At 39.7% G+C, this 14716-nt stretch overlaps 1 protein-coding gene across 5 annotated transcripts in view; it reads left to right on the top strand.

The window, feature by feature from the left end:
• Window positions 1–14716, top strand: part of POU2F1 (POU class 2 homeobox 1) — a 127689-nt gene that overhangs the window by 60045 nt on the left and 52928 nt on the right. For all 5 annotated transcript variants that reach the window (XR_005565498.1, XM_039386486.1, XM_027722190.2 and 2 more), the window contains exons 2-6: window positions 244–309; window positions 7129–7229; window positions 10131–10184; window positions 11825–11944; window positions 13630–13809. Coding sequence is in view for 4 of the 5 variants with exons in the window: in XM_039386486.1 (XP_039242420.1) it covers window positions 244–309; window positions 7129–7229; window positions 10131–10184; window positions 11825–11944; window positions 13630–13809 (521 nt within the window). In the remaining variant the exon portion in view is untranslated. The remainder of the gene's footprint in view (window positions 1–243; window positions 310–7128; window positions 7230–10130; window positions 10185–11824; window positions 11945–13629; window positions 13810–14716) is intronic.

Below are 14716 nucleotides of genomic sequence, written 5' to 3'. Positions count from 1 at the left end.
CTTCCCTTAATACCACCTTTTCACGTATGGGAATAATGACATAGAAAATTTTGAAACAATATTTATCTGGAAGATTTGGTGTTGTGTTCTAATTCTGGTTGCTCTTTTTGTGTTATAATCTGAATTAGGGTAAAGTACATAGCAAATTTCTGATGTTCTGTACTTCCCCTAGGCAAAAAGATATTAATAGATTTGGGGTTTTTTTTGCTGTATTGGTTTATCTTTATTTCTGTTTTAATGCAGACTCAAGAATGAACAATCCGTCAGAAACCAGTAAACCATCAATGGAGAGTGGGGACGGGAACACAGGTAAGAAATGATGAATTGGTGCACAGATATTTTCTGGTGGAATTGAATGAATATGAAAAGCCAAATTTCTTTACCAGCTTACTGGGATAAAAAAATACCAAACCAAAAAAAAAACCCCAAACTCCACACCCACTGTTTTTAGAGACTTGGGAACACTTTTGTCATTAACCATACTGCATTGGAGCACTACCCACACAATCTTAGAGTCCCCTTCCCCCTTTTTCTATCTGTAATGTTTATGATACTACAGAAGGCCTGGTGGCACTAGCTCTCCATAAGTAGTCTCGGTTTTTTCCTGGCAGAACAGACCTTCGGCACTTCTAACTTTGTCGTTTATTTTTGGGTTGAAGTTTTCCCTGGCAGGTGTGGGCCACTACCTGATCTTGTTTCCATTTCAGATTTCATTCAAGCTGTCACAACAGTTCTCAAGAACAAGTGAAAGGGAGAAAGCCTAATTTCTCAACATTAAAAAAGAAAGTTGCCCAGCCTTTCTGTAAGTTCCTTGTGTGTTAGAACAGAACCTTGAAATTTGGTCAAATTTAGCCTTTGTGCCAGGACCAGTGTGCCTTTTGGTGCATCCTTAAGATGTGACCAAGTTCTAAGCCATTGGAGAGGGTTGTTAAGCCTCTGTAGCTTAAGCATTCTATCTTATGCTTTAATTCCTTTCTGGAAGTAATTTAATGTTCACTTTGGAAGCAAGAGGAATGACACTTCTGAATGGAAAGTAAATAGTTTAACCTGACTCAGAATCTTTTCTGAGCTCAGAACAGCGTTTGGGAAGAGAAAATTTTAATGACAGGGAACTTGTTGCTTTGAGAGAAGTCTGGTTACCTTGTATGAGGGAATATTATTTTTCCTTCTCATGGTTCAGTAATAAGAGTTTTATTTTAAACTCTGGAGTTGTGAGGAAATTAACACTATTTTTCATTCTATACCACTGTCTCCTAATTCTTTGTGCAAGGCTTTAGTGCAGCTGAGAGTGACTGAATGTTCCCAGTACTGGTCCGAGAGGCTGGATGTTTTCTGCCAATGCACGGGGTCAGTCCAAAGGAATTCTGCCTGCTTATTAATGTGTGTTTTGTCACTGGCTTCTCAGGTTTTATAATTGCCACTGTATTTTTAGTAGGAGAGGTATCAATTCTTTCTGTGCGCAAAAGTGTTTTGTTATGTATTTAATACTGGTTTAGGGTGATATAAAACCGTATTTCCAAAACATATGGACTGTAAATATTTCATGATCATAAACAGCATCAAGAGAACAATGATTTTTAAATATCCCTGTAGACTCCTTGTAGCTGGAGGTTGTGTGTAAACTCCTGAGAAAATTCAGATTTCCTCCTCTGTATGACCACAGTTCCCAGCATATGTTTTCTCCAGAGTGCATTCCCAACACTCTTCCCTCAGTGCAGCCTTAACCAGCAGTTTGACCTAAACTGAGCTGTTAGGAGGAGGATTTGCTTTATTCAAAGGTAGTCCTTAAAAATAAATCCATTATTGTGAAAGCACTGCACCTGCTTCTGCAGAACCCTGACTCGGCTCTCCAAGGCAAATATTTCATCATTGTGGAGGTGGGGGTCATGACATAGAATGGATGGATTGTAAAGCTGCATGTAGGTCCTTTCATGTTAAAAGGGGATACAATGTCTATATTTTTTTATACTCTAATACTAAGGTTAGTTATTACAAAAGTTTGACTCATATTGGCGTTTGGAACTTTGGAACATTGCTTCTGTAGTTTAAATGTTACCAGTCTTTCCTTTCAGTTTTGTACCCTGATTGTTTAAATTATGTGAACTAAAATAATCTAGAATTTTTGAGCACCCTTTGTTCTCCAGTCATTGTTTCGTTTTTAAATACAGAGTTCATAAACCATTGGAGATAGTGACTGATGGCATTTTGATGTTCTTTGGGAGCTCGAGCATCAGTTTTATTAGTCAATGGCAGATGTTAGACCCTGAAAGGAATACTCACAGAATGTAATTTTAGGCTTCTGATCAGGGTGCTTAGATTATGGTTCTGGACTCAGTGCATCCTTAGTGGGAAAAAAAAGTCAACTTTCAGCTCAGATGCTGAGGAACTGGGAGTGCCATCGATTTTTCTTCAGTGCCTGTGCTCCCCAGACGTGCTCCCCAGACAATGTGTGAAGATGATTTTTATAAACACTCAGAGTTCTTATTTTTATAACTTCCTGCAACTGCCTGTTTTCCAGTGACATTTGTAAATCACTTGAGTCTGTTGTGCAAACACTACTAGTCTATCTTTTAAACCTCAATGGATGTTTGTTTGGGTCATTCCTGTTTTAAACTGTAGTGAGATGATGCAACTTGAAAATTTTAAGAGAGATTACTCTAGGGCATGCATTTCCATTTGGCAGAGCTAGTGTTCTCAGGAAAAAACAGTTGCCACTGGTAAAGATGACAACATCAGTATTTTTCTGACCTAACAACTAAGTTTCATGGAGTTAAACTAGGATTTTGTGTTTTGAGTTCTGACTATTTAGGGACCATAGTAAAGTCCCCTAAATATGTTGGACACAATAGAGTGCCTGAAATAGATTATAACTTTAAAATCTTTGTGCTAGCTGGACTTCCCTTTTAAACATCTGAAAAAGCAACCCATATTTCAGATCACTTAAGAACAACAACAAAAAAATGAGTACAAGAGTTGTTGGATGGCTGTTTCCTCAAGAACGTGAATTGATCCATCGGTCATCAGTATTGTAGAGTTACAGAAATCTTTTCCAGTCTTGCAGTTGTGGGTGGACAGTCTATGTAGTAGCTACTGGAAAAAAAAGAGAAGTAAGAAGAATGTCTTACAGTAAATGGATAGTCTTTGGATGTCCTTTTTTATAGGCTGCAGCATAAAATTTTCCAAAACATCTCAACCTTTCTGTTTGTTTAATGCACCTTCTCTTTTAAAAACTGTGTGAATGCAGCACTATGAAAGCCAAGGTTATAATGACTATGGAAACTGTAGTATTATGACATGTGTTGACATAGCAGCAAAATAATAGTTTTTGTAAGTGTAGTATTTGGAAGGATTTTAAAGGCTCTTGTTTGCATTACTTCATTTCCAGAGACTGATTTTTCCGGTTTCCATAAGAAGGAAGTCTATAGGAGAGGGATCATAAAATATTCTTCAATTGCTAAAATTCCGGGCAAATATTAATGCTAAACTTCTTATTAGTAAATGTGGACAAGGAATCAACAATTCCTGAGCATTGGGGGTATCTCTCTCTCTCGACACATGCAGAGAGTTGGAGATCCAGCTGGGGAGATGTACTGGTGGTGCTGGGAGATGTCCCCCAGAGCATGATACACATCCTCACACCAGTCAGCTTTCAAATCTTCCTTCTTCTTCCTTCCTTTCCCTTTCTGAGTTCTTTCTTGGACCTTACTCCACATTTCCCCAGACCTGGAGTTCCTCACTCCTCTTCCTTTCTTATGCAATTTGCAAACTCAGGCTGAAGTCTGATGATTATGTTCTTGAATTCTGAGAGTCAAGTTGTTCCCCTGACTGCAGGTGCAATGTTACCTTGCCTACTCCACTTTCTCATGCCTTTACCCTCCAAGATGGCATAAACTAATCCATGTTCAGGGTGTCCTGGTACTTAGTGTTCTGTTCCTTTCTCTGGAGAGGCACTGTGTTAGTCTCCATCCAAACCACCTCTGTGAAGTAGTTAAGCACATGACTGAATTTATGCCAGAATTTAAATGTGCTTAAGTTGCATTGGACCTCGACTATAAGGGTGAAATTTCATCCTACAGTTTGACTCAGTCTCAACAGCTTGCTGAGGGTGCAGCACTCAAAACAAAACAAACTACTTAGAACTACCAGAAAGGGCAGGGCAGCGACAATGTAGTTGGAACAAGAAGAAAGTAGGGATGGGACATGGAGAGATCCACTCCTTTCGAGTAGGAGATGGAAGATACATGAATACTTGGGATTGTTAAAACCCCAGTGCCTGTGATTGCATCTGCTGTGTCCATTAATCATCGTGGCTTTTTGTATTGAACTCTTATCTTGAACAAAAGTGGCATTTTGGTCTTTCCATGTCCTTAGAATGTGCTGAGCTTCTGCTTCTGACAGCTCTCTTTTCCAGCTCCTTATCACATTTCTAGATTTCTTGGATTCCACAGGAGTGGCATCACATCCTTATCAATACCTTAAAAACAAGGCCTCTTACATGCTGGACTCACTTTATTTTCCTTTCTGATCTTCAGAAGCCATAGGCATCCTGTAATAAATGCAAGCAACCCGGGTAGCATTCCTTCCAAAACTAAAGCTTCACCCAAAGGGGAGGGAATGCTGTACTTCCAAATGCCAAAGAAAGTTTAAGAGGCAAGTACAGGAGAGGGTGAACAGGTGTAGTGTGGGGTTTTTTTTTTACTCTGAGTTTGGTTTTGGGAGGCCTCAGAAGAGGGAGTCGAAGTCTTTCAAGATTGAATTCAAAGAAAATGTTGGGCACTCTCAGTGCCCAGCTAAATTCTTTATTGAGACCCATGGAGATTTTAAGCTCAGTCTTGGAGCTTGCCTTGTTCAAAACTGTCACGTAGGAGGCTCATTTCAGGTTTCCATATTAAGGGTCAGCAGGAGTGCTAAGTGGAGCATTTTTTCTGCGCACGTGCTCAGGGCTGTTCTTTTAATATGGTGTCGTGATTTGAGGCTCCTTTTGGAAGACAGTTAACTAGAACAGCTTCACCTATTTACTTAAGGTGAGGCTTCCAGCCAGTCCTCTCAGAAACAGGTAATTTTTGTAACCCCTGCAAGTTTCCAGTTGGAATAAGGAGTATCTGCCTTGCAGTAGGTTTTCTTATCTGGTTTCTTTTTGTACTTTGGAGTCCCTGGCTATACACTGAAAACTAATTCAAAGCTTCTGCTTAAAAGGGGAGGTGGTAGGTTGTTTCCTTTGAATTACAGTAGCTGTTTGTCAGGAATTATTTTTATATATTTATCCAATCATCTTTCCATTCCCTTTGGCCTTCTGCATGAAGAGAATTCTGCAGTTTGCTGGAAAGAATGAAAATAGATGAGATTCTTCTAGCTCTTTCCAGCAGACCTTTTTTATCTACCTTTCTTTAGAGAAAGGCAAACAAGTTGCATTCATTCAGGATCAATTCAGGCTAGTAATAGTCCTTCCATTCATTTTTAATTGGAATTTTAAACTCAAAATAATTTTACGTAGTTTAAAGTTGGAATATTTTTAACACGTATGTCTCCTAAGTTTCTAAACCTTGGCCCAAAGCACAGAGTTGAAAACTTGAGAGTAGACCAACTCTCCTCCCACAACACCTCCACCAAAGATGCATCAAAGGGCCACCTTTGTATATCTTACATGGATGCCAGACTATCTCTGTTGTGTCTGTATTTAATTGAACAGTGAGTCAGTCTTTGGAAATGTTATCTGTGTTAAGCTGTTTGTAGGTCAAAATAGCAATGTAAAATACTGGGTAGTCTATTTTACTAATCACATTTTATGCCTGCTTGCTTTTGCAGATGTTTCTAAGGAATAGCAACCCCCTGTTGTTGTTTAACAACTGTGACTCTTTTGCTTAGTAGATAACCTAGATTTTTATGGCAAAGAATGTGGATGATGGAAGGAATTTTGAAGTAGGAGTCGGCTGAACACCTGTCCACAGACACTGAACAAAATCTGATCGTCATGAAAAGTAAACATGCAAGTCTAAAGCTGGTTTTGCTTCATTTCAGTCATGCAATTTTAAAGATTGCATCATCTGTTCTAGAAATTCCACGCAGCCTGATACACTTGGAGTCTCCCTTCTCATTATTAGCCATTGTGGGTAGTAACACCCAACACACAAACCCACTTTTTTTGATAATTGCTAATGTTGATCTTATCATCTCCCCACAGAATGATTCTTAAAAGTTTGCATTTATAGTACCTCTTGGCAGAAGAGAATTCTGTGGTAGTGTCTTGTGGAAAAAATGTTGGGTATTTTTCTTTCCCTTCTCAGAGCCAGATTATTTTGGGCTAGTTTAGGGGTTTTAATGTTTCTTGAACTGTTTAGGAAGAAATCTTCAAAAATGTAGGAAAGTCATCAGGTTTTGGTTATATGAAAGGGAGTGAAAACAGAAGCAAGCCTAGGCAGTTTTCTTACCTAATGAGAGCTTTGCACAAATTTTGACAGAAACGTGGAGGTATCTTTTATCAAAAGAGTAAAACTGTGACCCATAACTGCTATGTATATTTGGAACCTCTATTTTCGTCAAGTATTATTTTACCTGTCTTTAATGAAAGGTGACTTGATATGAACCTTGCTGTTGGCATGTTCTGAATTTGAAGATAGTTTTCAGTTGCTGATTAGAGAGTGCATGGAGAAGGGAAACACAGTTTAATCTCAGCAGTGTGCACTCATTTGGTTCTCAAACCTTGTAGACAATGATGGGGTGATAGTGCAGATAGAAACACAGATCACAGAATTATTTAGGCTGGAAAAGAACTTTAAGATCATCAAACTCAACTGTTAACCTGGCACTGCCAAGTCCACCAGTAAACTGTGTCCCTAAACGCCACATCGCCACATCTTTTAAGCATCTCCAGGGTGCACAAAGTAGGTAAGGTAATAGAGGCTGAGGAAAATACAATGTTGATTTTGTTCAGCTGACAAATGCTCCATTACCAAAGCTGGGTCACTGCTTCCTCAACCCCCTTTCAGCAAAAAATTCAATTCTTGTTACTCTCGGAGTATTTTTCTACGACGTAGTATTGAGAGAACAGCAGGAAACTTAGGCGTATTAATTCTTCATTTGCTTCTCAAAAGTAATAATTAATAGTTTTTAACCTCTCTCTTCCTCCAGGCACGCAAACAAATGGCCTGGACTTTCAAAAGCAGCCTGTGCCTGTCGGAGGAGCAATCTCTACAGCCCAGGCCCAGGCCTTCCTTGGGCACCTTCATCAGGTAAGGGAAGATCCGTTTCAAAGCAGGGGAGGCTCAGACAGCTGCAAATGCAGCTGCCCTTGGTTGTGCCTTGTTCTCTCTTTCTGTGAATGACAGGGGGTCATGTAATGGAACATAGGGGTAGACCATGTGCTTAAATAGCACGGATGGGACAAAGTTCTTACCGTGGCACTCACTGCAGTGCATTGGGCTGCAGAATATGTCAAGACGGGGTGGGACCTATCTGAGAGAACTACAAATCTTGGGGACTTGAGGATGCCTAAACTTTGTGGTGTGTGTTTTTGAAGGATTTTTTTTCAGTTGTTGTTGATTGGGGTTTTTTTGGGGTTTGTTTGGTTTTTTTAACCTTAATAGAGATACCAAATTGAAAGGCAAGGTAAAATTTAATCTTTTTGGGAAAGGCTTGTATCGGCCCAACAGCTGCCAAGGTTCTGAAACTGTCACTGTCTAGTTAAAAGTGAGAATTGGTGCTGAATGGTAGTCAGCACTACGCTTTGCCCTTGCACATTAACTAGAAAGAAAGTTGATCATACTTACGAAGCATATATGGTTTGCGAGTTGTTTTTTTTTTTCTTAAAGTTATTTCAATGACCTGTTTGTCAGATGATATTCAGACTTCTAATACTATCCCTCTGTTCTGCTGCTGCTGCTGTGTTTAGGGAATCAAAGTTGAATTTCAGATGTAGGCTGAAGCAAAGTGGGGCATCCCTAGGTGAAGAGAAGTATAAGGGGCATTTTTGTAGGTTTTTTTTTTTTTATCTGTTCGCACTTGATGTATGAAAACAAATGTCCTAATTTCTTTCCCTTCCTCAGCACCAAGTTTAAACTTTAAAATACTGTACCTAATTGGATGACCTTGAATGTTTGAGGTCTGAGGTTGCACAGTTATTGTGGTATAATTGAAGTACTGAAGCTTTTATGCCCTCTTTTAAGAGCTCTGAAACTGCCGTTTTATTGTATGGAACATTCCACACGTCTTGTCACATAATTGCAATTTTCCTAGTAGATTGGTTTATGTAGGACCTGGGGAGTGCCACTGTTTGAATTTGCTGAACCAATAGGCTGTTGTAGGGTGCCTTTCTGTGGAGGGAAGGTGACTAGTTTTCATGGGTTGCCAGTGTGTGTTTAACATGGAGACACAGAGCTGCTCTGCAGAATTTTGTGTGTTTGTTTTACTCTTCGTTTTGTTATAATAGATCGACCCAGGACAGTAATTGTGTTTAGCACAGTGCTTTATCCTGCTTTGGAAATGTATGTATTTAAACAGTTGTCAGGTTCTTTATAACTTCGTGTTTGATAAGGTGTGATTCATTTCTTGAAACTGGTTCAAAGGGAAATCTCAGGTATTCTTTTATTCACCTGCAGGTGTGTGGGGATCTATTGTCAAACTGTCCTCTGCTGGTGTGGCTGCTCTTAGTGGGGTGTTATTCAACCTTAACACACAGTGCTTTCCTCTAGACTAATGCAGAATGTTAGGCTGTAGACAGCATTCAGGAACAGTTTAATTTCTAATTTGAAAATGTTGGTTGTGTGGTGAATGGGGTGTCCAAATTGCATTCAGAGAGATTTTCAGGACTATGTTGACTGTACCTGAGATACATTTGTGGTGTTTTATGTGTGTTTTCTGTCATTTTAATGTATTATTTCTGAGTATATTTTTTTGGATGGCAGGCTGGTGGTGTTTAGGTTATTCTCTGCTGTTAATCCATGTTAAAAGCTGACATTACATCAACTGTGTCAAACTATATTTTGCTTGTGATGAGGAGGGGCTTTTCTGAGAGTGTTTGCTTAGATGTAGAACATGCTTAGTAAGTCTGGTACCTTCATTTAGAGAGGCAGGAAATATTTCCAAGGTGACTTTTAAGGGTCGCCTGTTCAAATATTCAGTTATTAATTTCGTGTACTGCAGTTTTTCCCATGCTTGAAAATGTGTACTCTTTATGTGGGGACATCATTTTACAGAGGCAAGAGTGCTACATTTTGCTTTGCTTTATTGTATCCTCACATGTTGCCTTGTTTTCAAATGAGCAGCGGTTTTCAAACATGGCCAGAGACAGAATTCTCTACAGGCTGTAACTCTGACCTTTGAAAGTGTTGGTAATTAATTACATAGCATTCCTTCTTTATAACTAGGAGTGCTGGTAGAAACAAGGCAAGACTGATTAAAATGGTCTTGAGTTAATGAAAATACAGTGTTTGTCGTACAGAGAAAATCCTTATTAGAGATAAAATAACACTTTTAAAAAATCTCACTTTCTGAAGCATCTGTTTTTCTTCACTGCTAACCCACAAGACCTTCTTTGGACCTGTTAATCACAAACACTGGATTCAAGTTTTAAGTATACCTGGATCAATACAACCTTTGTAAAGTGTCTCTGGTCCTCTGTGTTGAGATCTTCTTTTCAGTGGCTGAGGACTGGAAATACTTGAACAGGTTGATTTGAGGGAGAGTGTTTATGCTCTGGGTTCTGTGCTGTGCAGGTGATTGCTCCTCTGTCATGTAAGAAAGTGGGGGAATGCAGTGTTGGGGTAAGACCCATCCTGAAATATGGGTAGGATGGTGATGACTAGAGCTTAATGGCCTCCCTTGGAGCCTGGATTTTTCGAACAGGAATAGGACTAGGTAGCCTGTCCACCCAATATGCTCTGTTTCAGATTTATTCATGATAATATCTAGATCCCTAGGCAGGAATACCTTCTGCAAGAGGTAGACAAATGACACTTGTGGAAGTGCCTTATAGATTTTTTTCAACCTGGAGCCCAACTCCTGTTTCACTGATTCAGGTGTTAAAAGGGCATGCAGTGTTCTTGTTGGGACATGGGTGGGGAGATGGTTCTTTTTACATTGTTAGTTTTCTGTGGATTCTACATTATTTCATTTCCATTTTTGCACTGTTGTAGGTCCAGCTCGCTGGAACAAGTTTACAGGCTGCTGCTCAGTCCTTAAATGTACAGGTAAAGACAGTTACCTTCTGCTGCTTGTCCTTCTCTCATCCCGAAGAGCATCCTGGTCCCATTAGAGATAGTTTTTAACCTATAATATGTTACTCTGTGTTTTCAGTCCGACTGGTTTTGCAAGTGATAGGTATGAAGGAACAATGGTTTTACAGCTGTAAATCAGGTTCAGGGTAGTCAGCATTCAGACACTGGAGTTGTTTAAGACGTGCAGCAATCATAACTTAATGCTGAATTTCAGTCAGGTGTCATGTCATGAAAACTATGAAAATCCAGGCATATTTCATGTTCTTTCATTTATTCACTTATTTTAAACATATCAAGTATTACTCTGCGATTTTTCTGGTACCTGAATATGGGACTATAACGTAACATTAACTATATAAGGTGGCAGACTTAGATTGCTTCTGTAAATAACACAAAGTGATATCAAAATAAGTCAGAGTAATTGTTGTTTAATAATGTACGTGAGACAACAAAGCTTTCAAACTTTTTTATGATGCTGAACACTTCAGTGTATCAGTTAATGTTCCACTTCCTCTCAGTACTATATTAAAGGGGCAAGGGATGCAGTTTTATTGAAGACTGGTTTCAGTATTGCTTGTTATTAAAGAATGTAGGTAGTGCATTACATGAAATGCAATAGAATGTGGACCCACTTATACATAATAACAATTTGGAAAGAAGAGGAGGTATAGTGACCTTCCTTTCTAAGAGGAAGGAGGCAGAAAATTGCCTTGGTTGCCATGGTAAACTTCCATCCCTGAGAGAGATGTTGGCAAACAGGCTGTATCTCCAGTGCAGAATGTTTACAGTCCTGCGCTGTAATTATCACTCAATGACTGGCAGAATTAATCAGAGCCTTTATGTTAATTAGCCCGCTCTGCAGTCCCCAAAACAGGTGGTGGAAAATATGCAAATCTATGCAGAATTTTAATGTTCTGCATAACCAGTTTTAATTATCATAAAACTCTCTCCCCCTCTTCATGCACTGGCGTTTCCTCCCTCATGTCTTCACAATTTCTTGTGTTTAAAAAAACAAACAACCAAACCACGGAAATAAATCAAAATAAACTCAAATCTTTTTAAATAAAGCAGCATTAATAAATAAATAGAATAAATGCTAAACTTTGATTATTTAAAAGCACTTTATGTATTATGTATTTTGCTGTCGGTGGATAAATCTGTGAGGATTTTTCAAAAGCAGTCCCATATAAACCAACAGTATGATGACTTAGAGGTACAGGATGCAGATAATGGAAACAAAATCTCCTTTCCCTGGTTCCATTGTTCAGGATTTTAGGCAATGAATAATTTTAACAGCCCTCTCTTTCTTTATGGTGGGAGGTAGCGTCAGCTTTGCGTGAGATGAGATGGGACCTGAAAATAACGTCAAAGAGTTACACAGGACCAGAGAGTCTCTCTGTTTTGTTTAAACTGCATTACCTACAGACATGTTTGAGCAATCGTGGCTGAGATGGTGGGCACACAGAGCCATTGCTTAAACACACTCTTAAAATAAACCCAAGGGCTTTTTGTATGCAGATGAAAGATTTTTATTGTGCGGTGTTGAGATAGCAGTGTGTTATACATTAACATCTGTTTTACACTATAAAGAGTTGTATTTTTTTTTTGACTAGTCTAAATCTAATGAAGAATCTGGGGACTCTCAGCAGCCAAGCCAGCCTTCCCAGCAGCCTTCAGTGCAGGCGGCCATACCCCAGACCCAGCTCATGCTGGCCGGAGGACAGATCACTGGGGTAAGGTTTACCCAGGTTTACTGCAGTCAGCCTCCTGATGGCAGTATCACAGGGCCTGGCAGTGAAGGGGATTGTCATTAACATAGGAAGAAACTTCAGGGAAAGTGGGGACAGAAGGTATCTTCCTAGAAAAATAAGCAGACTTTAATATTTGGGGTTTGTTGCAATAGTATTTGCTTCCAGACAACAACAACAACAAAGAATTGTTTCTCTCTGTTCTCGGTACCCGTCTTGACTCTGCAATGAAAGGAAAACCCGGTGTGTGTACAAATAGGACACACACTGATGTGATAAAGAGGAATTTTTATTTTCTTTTCAAGATTAAAATGGGACATGGGAGAACGAGACTAAATCTTATCAGATAGCTGGGTATAGAGCAAAATTATGGGACCTGCTAATTCTTCCTCTTCTCAAATACATTTTTTTAAGTAACTGTATTAGTACTCCTTAAGCCTATTCAACCCTTCTGTTTTAACCTACCAGTTTTGAGGGTTTTTTAATTGCAAGGCTTTGGGAGTAAATATGAGATAACTTGGTTTAGACTGCTTGGTGTTTCTGAATTGTTGTAAAGGCTTTCAGTCGTCTCAAAAAAGGAAGTTTTTCGAAAGGGCTCGTTAAAGAATGAGCATTTACGTAGTCAGCTTTGCAGTTTTAAGTGTGTGTTTAGGGCAGTTGCTCCAATAATGTATTTATGATTCGAAGTATTAGATTAGATCATCTCTACACTTGAATGAAATATCATCTTAATTTCAGGCTCAGTTGTTAAACCTTCTTCTATGTTAATGTACAAATAAACATCCTATTTAGTTTTCAGTTAACTGCACTTGAAAGCTTTAAAAGTGAGACTGTTTTAATATGTTGTTAAAACCTGGCATATTTTATTATTTTTTGCATTCCCAAAAAATATTGGTTTGTTTTAATTCATGATTGTCTGCTGTAGTGAAACGTTCAAAACTCCAGGCCCATGCAGATACGGATTGTAGTAAATATGGGCATCAAGATTCATTTACATGTAAAGGAGAAACTGCTGCCACCTGTTCCTCAGAGATAATGCGTGTTTGGGAAAGGGAAGGGATGTGAAGTTGCCAACTCTATTCTATTTGAAAAAAAAAAAAAAAAAAGCAGATGGGGAGACTTGGAGAGAAAACAAATGGAGCTCATGTTCTTTACTTATATCTTAGGGCATAATGGAAATGATGGAATATGGCAGGGATTCATGCTAATGTGAAGCAGCTGGGGTGTTATCAGTTTGTTCAGTAGCCATAGCCAGCATTCCTGCTTCGCATTCATCTGGCTAATCACTTGCTGTTCTGCTGGGTGTAAATTTCTTTTCAAATCCTGGCAATACCGATTCTTTTCTTTTGCTTGCTACTTAATTACCTTTTCCCAGAAATTGCTGGTAGAGTTGTGAAGAAGACTTAGGAGTGAAGTTAGGTTCTGTAGGTTCCAGTAAGTGCAAATGTTTGCTTTGGTGCAGTTTGTTTTACGTCACGCCCGTGGTAGGTTGGTTCCTACACTCTGTTGAGTAGCCAGCTGTCCTTACTTAAGGCCACAGTCATCGGCTGAACCGTAGCAATAGTTCTGGGGTTGTCTGCTTAATATAACTAGTAACAAGCTAGCTAATGACTTTGTAGCTTCAGTGGCTCTTTGCATTATTAATGGCTGTGTTTTCTAATTGTTTATAGCTCACGTTGACGCCAGCCCAGCAACAGTTATTGCTCCAACAGGCGCAGGCACAGTTGCTGGCGGCTGCAGTGCAGCACTCAGCCAGTCAGCAGCACAGCGCTGCTGGTGCCACCATCTCAGCCTCTGCTGCAACGCCGATGACGCAGATCCCTCTATCTCAGCCAATACAGATTGCACAGGTGAGCCTTGAGGCTTGAGAGGGTGGAAAACAAAAGACCTTTGACTTCGTTTGCACCATTTTTTTTTTTTTATTCCCTTGTTCGGTGGGTTTCTGGAGTCCTCGAGCGTTTTTAGTCGTTCCTCACACGTCCTCAGCTGGTGAGGTTGAAGTTGGTAGTCTTAGTTGCTCGTCACTTCCACTGGGCTTCTGAGTTTGCTCCAGAATCTGTATTTTCTGAATTTTCCTCCTGGTAGTTAGCTTGGGAAAGGAGGAAAAGAGGGTATAGAGAGATACCCACAGAAATTGTGCTTGTTGAGACCTGTGTGGATGGGAAGTGATGCCTGTGTATCACAGAGGATGCTCGTCAGACCCAAATGGTGCTTGCTGGAAGCAAAATGACAGAGCTGAAGAAAGGCAGTTTGACTTGACAGATCTGTGTGCTGTTTTGGCTTGGTGCTTAACGCTCAGAGTTCAGTGACAAAGGATGGGCACTCTTGTGTGTCTAGGGAAAAACTTGCCGGAATGTGTCTGGAGTTGAAATCTGTCCAGTTTCATGGTTTGGTACTACTTGCCAGTTAATTCTGAAGAACTGTGTTTCAAGGCAGTTCTGCTTACTAGAAGCAGCGGGGATTGTCCTGGATCTTCCAGGATTGGGATAATTCCGTGTGGAGAATGCAGTGCCACTAACTCCATACTTAGTATATGTAGTGTGGAAACTCCTTAGACTTGTGGACAAGGGTAAACAAATGTACAGCTGAGGCATCTTGAGTGCTACTGTTAGGTTGTCGTGTTGCTCATGCTGAGGTCCATCTTTCCGTAGATTAAGGTTCTCAGTACGTAGTATCAGTTTGTGTATTAGTGTAGCTGTGCAAAGTATGTTGGATATGTAATCTCCAAAGCTGCTTCTTCTTAGAGTGAGCAGATTC

The sequence above is a fragment of the Pipra filicauda genome, unplaced genomic scaffold, assembly GCF_003945595.2.
Source record: "Pipra filicauda isolate LSUMZ 115617 unplaced genomic scaffold, ASM394559v2 scaffold487_size526621_pilon, whole genome shotgun sequence".
In the NCBI taxonomy this organism is placed as follows: Eukaryota; Metazoa; Chordata; class Aves; order Passeriformes; family Pipridae; genus Pipra; species Pipra filicauda.
Note: the sequence above shows the minus strand (reverse complement) of the source record. Positions and strands in the feature narration are given on the sequence as shown.